Source organism: Arachis ipaensis, chromosome B07, assembly GCF_000816755.2.
Source record: "Arachis ipaensis cultivar K30076 chromosome B07, Araip1.1, whole genome shotgun sequence".
NCBI classification, from domain to species: domain Eukaryota; kingdom Viridiplantae; phylum Streptophyta; class Magnoliopsida; order Fabales; family Fabaceae; genus Arachis; species Arachis ipaensis.
In genome coordinates, this window is record NC_029791.2 from 114947499 (window position 1) to 114951063 (window position 3565).

Genomic DNA, 3565 nt, shown 5'->3' on the forward strand with positions numbered 1-3565 from the left:
AACAATTGGTAAAATTTCTGTTAATATCGTGGAATTAAATCATTTACTATTTGTTTATTTTATTCAGGAAATTAGTAGTATCTAAAGGAGTGGAAAGGAATTGTACTTCTCAATTCCAATTGAACATGAACTATATGTTTATTCTTATTGCCACTTTCAAGGTAATAAATTTATTTTCTAGTTTCTATTGTTTGTATAAGAGGTAAAATAAATTTATTGTAAAATAATATAATGATAATAATTGTATATTAACTATATCTCTAATCCAATTATATATTGTGATTAGTTCTTCCATTAAATAGATCGAGTAATGCTACGTGTACACTAAAATTAGTCATCAAAATCAGTCATTAGATACATATTGAAATATAAATACATAAATATATTGGTGGCTGATTTTAGTATACAAATAGCATTTTTGAAATAGATCTATATTTTCTTTTCAATCCTTCAATTGTAATTAATTTTTTCATTCTTGTTAAAAAATATTAATTATATTAATTTTGATTTAACAGATTATAAAGACGAAGATAACGAAGTTACAAGAGGCAATGGGAGTTCCAACATCACACAGCACTAAAAGGATAACACAACCTATTTTCAAAGTAAAAGAAGACGCATCATTAACAGATTCTAACGAACGCACTCTAATTCGTCGAAGGATTCTCATGGATTCCAATAATAATGACACTTGTTCCTTCTCCTTACCCTATGATTCATGGATGGTAAGTGCCGACTTTTTAAACAAACTATATTTATTAACAAATATATAATGAATCAAATTCATTAATAGAAGTTTGCATGATTAATGATTAGGTAAAGCACCCTTCAGCATTGCACTCATTTGATAGATTGATGAAATCAGCAATGGGGAAGAGGATCATTGTTTTCTTAGACTATGATGGCACCTTATCACCAATTGTCAATGATCCTGATCGAGCTTTCATGTCTGATGAGGTAATTAATTACTTAATTACTTAACTAATTAATCAAGAATTTAATTTTAATGCAATGTCAATGGTTTTACGTGCATTCAATTATGTAACGATACATCAAAATGTAATTATACGATTATATAAAACATTTTACACTATCCCTACATCAAAATTAACTTATTAATTAATTACAAAGACCTTATAATATTAATTGTGTATGACAGATGCGTGCTGCAGTTCGTGAAGTTGCTACTTATTTTCCAACAGCAATAATTAGTGGAAGAAGCAGAGAAAAGGTTATAAATAAAACTTTAATTTTAGTATATATCATTTTTTAATTTCTTTTCTTTTTTTTACTATTTAGTTAAATAATTATTATATTTTATTTAGGTAAAAGATTTTGTGAAGTTAAATAATTTATATTATGCTGGGAGCCATGGAATGGACATAATGGCACCATTAATGGCAATTGGATCTTCTAATGCTAGACATTCTGACATGAACCTTAACACAAAAGTGAGTAACACTTTTAGATTCTTGAGCCCTTTTTGGAATTTAGCTTTTTAAAGATACCAATAATAATATTAATATTAATGTATATTATTTTAATTTTAGGGCAATGGAGTTCCCTTTCAACCCGCCAAGAAGTTTTTGCCGGCAATTCAACAGGTCAGCAAATAAAATAAACCGACATGTTTGGTAACTAAAGAAAATCAACTAAAATTAGTTATAACTTGTCTTATTTAATATTTATTAATTGTCGTGATAATTAATAAATAATAAATAAGATAAATTCTGCCTGTTTTTTTTGTCTCTTTAGCATTCCTCTAAAATAAAATAGTTTATTGTAATAAAAAATTCCTAATATTATAATTAAATCATATATAGTATTGGTCAAAATCAAACATTTTTAACACTTAATTAAGTAGTGTATGATTGTTATTATTGAAACAGATTGTTAGAAGATTAGAGAACGAAGTAAAGGATATAAAAGGTGCAAGGGTAGAGGACAATGGATTCTGCCTCTCTGTACATTTTCGACAAGTTCAAGAACAGGTAACCATTAATTAATTACTATAATTATTTTTTCCTAATTATTGGTTAACAATAACAAGCAACTAATTAAGCTATGTTTAATAATTCAGGATTATGGTGTTTTGGAGAAGAAAGTGAAATGTGTGCTTGAAGAGAATCCACAATTTCGGTTAACTGAGGGTAAAAAGGTCTTGGAAATAAGACCATCCATAGAATGGAACAAAGGCAATGCTGTTGAGTATTTTCTTGACACTTTAGGCTTAAATTCTTCTACCAATATCCTTCCTCTCTATATTGGAGATGATCGAACTGATGAAGATGCTTTTAAGGTAATAACCAACTTATCAATCTCACATTTTATTACTTTAATTTCTAGTATATTTTTATCTCAATACAAGATCTAAATATATTGATTAAAAAATATACTAACATATAATAGTGACATAAATCAAACTATACATACTTGTTTTGCATGTTTGCAAAACACTTATTAATGAATAATAAATACAGCACAAGTCGGTTAAATACTCTATGAGTAAGTAATAATTTGTGAAATTTTTTTGTTTTCTTAGAGCAAATAAATGGTTTTACTCTGTGTCATTCATGTGAAAAACAATTAATTCGCTAAATTAAAAGCCCTATTTACTTTTAGAATATCGAAGAATTTTCCGTAGTTTAGTATAGTGAAATAGTATGACAACATGGCCAACAAATATTATTTTAAATTAGCGTCTGATCAATAATAATTTATGCATTTACAGAGATTTGTATGTATAAAACACATAATTTACAGTTATATTTACTAGAATTTACGTACATGAGTCAACACAATTTGTATTCATATTTACTAGAGTTTGCACACATAAATCGTAAAATTTATTTGTTGACGACAATTTAGTATTTTTGCTAGTTAATTACTGATCAATTTTCTTATAGTAAGATATATAGTAACAAGAGGCTTGTTATGTAGGTAATAAAGAGAAGAGGGCAAGGGTATCCAATTCTAGTGTCTTCAATTCCAAGAGAAACAAATGCTTTCTACTCTTTGCGTGACCCATCAGAAGTACTAATCTTCTTGACAAAGCTTGCAAAATGGATGAAAAGCTCTTCTATCCCAAAACCATGCCCTTAAGTTTTCATTAAAGGGCACAAATTAAAATAGGTTCATCATCATCATCACAAAGTGAAGAAGATTTTTGGCACTCCACATATAGTTATTTCCCAAAATGGATTTTGGTGAATGTGGGATATAACTATCATAATTATTTAATTCCCTTTTCAGTATAGTACTTGGGTTTGTACAATATAAGCCTTGTATATTTCCCATGTTGTAAATAGGTTTCATGAAAGATCAACTTGCTCATCTAAATTATATATAGTCTGAAAATAACAATTTTATAAATGTTGTATATAAAATTATTATAATATCCTCCCAAAAAAAAAGATAAATTGTATATAGCATTTTTTTATCAAAATAATAATAATAAAAAAAACACTCTGGCTCTGAACAGGGAGAGGAAATCAGCATCATCTTCATTGAGAGGTAGAGTCTTTCATATTAACCCTGTTGAATGCAATAAATAGTCATATTAGGA

The 3565-nt window shown here is 27.5% G+C and overlaps 1 protein-coding gene across 3 annotated transcripts in view; it reads left to right on the plus strand.

Annotated features, from left to right (window-relative positions):
• Positions 1 to 3342, plus strand: part of LOC107608252 (probable trehalose-phosphate phosphatase C) — a 9757-nt gene extending 6415 nt beyond the window's left edge. For all 3 annotated transcript variants that reach the window (XM_021106303.1, XM_016310098.2, XM_021106304.1), the window contains 9 exons: positions 68 to 161; positions 516 to 725; positions 817 to 957; positions 1160 to 1231; positions 1326 to 1451; positions 1551 to 1604; positions 1890 to 1991; positions 2081 to 2299; positions 2941 to 3342. In XM_021106303.1, the coding sequence (XP_020961962.1) occupies positions 68 to 161; positions 516 to 725; positions 817 to 957; positions 1160 to 1231; positions 1326 to 1451; positions 1551 to 1604; positions 1890 to 1991; positions 2081 to 2299; positions 2941 to 3102 (1180 nt within the window). In that variant the 3' untranslated portion in view covers positions 3103 to 3342. The remainder of the gene's footprint in view (positions 1 to 67; positions 162 to 515; positions 726 to 816; positions 958 to 1159; positions 1232 to 1325; positions 1452 to 1550; positions 1605 to 1889; positions 1992 to 2080; positions 2300 to 2940) is intronic.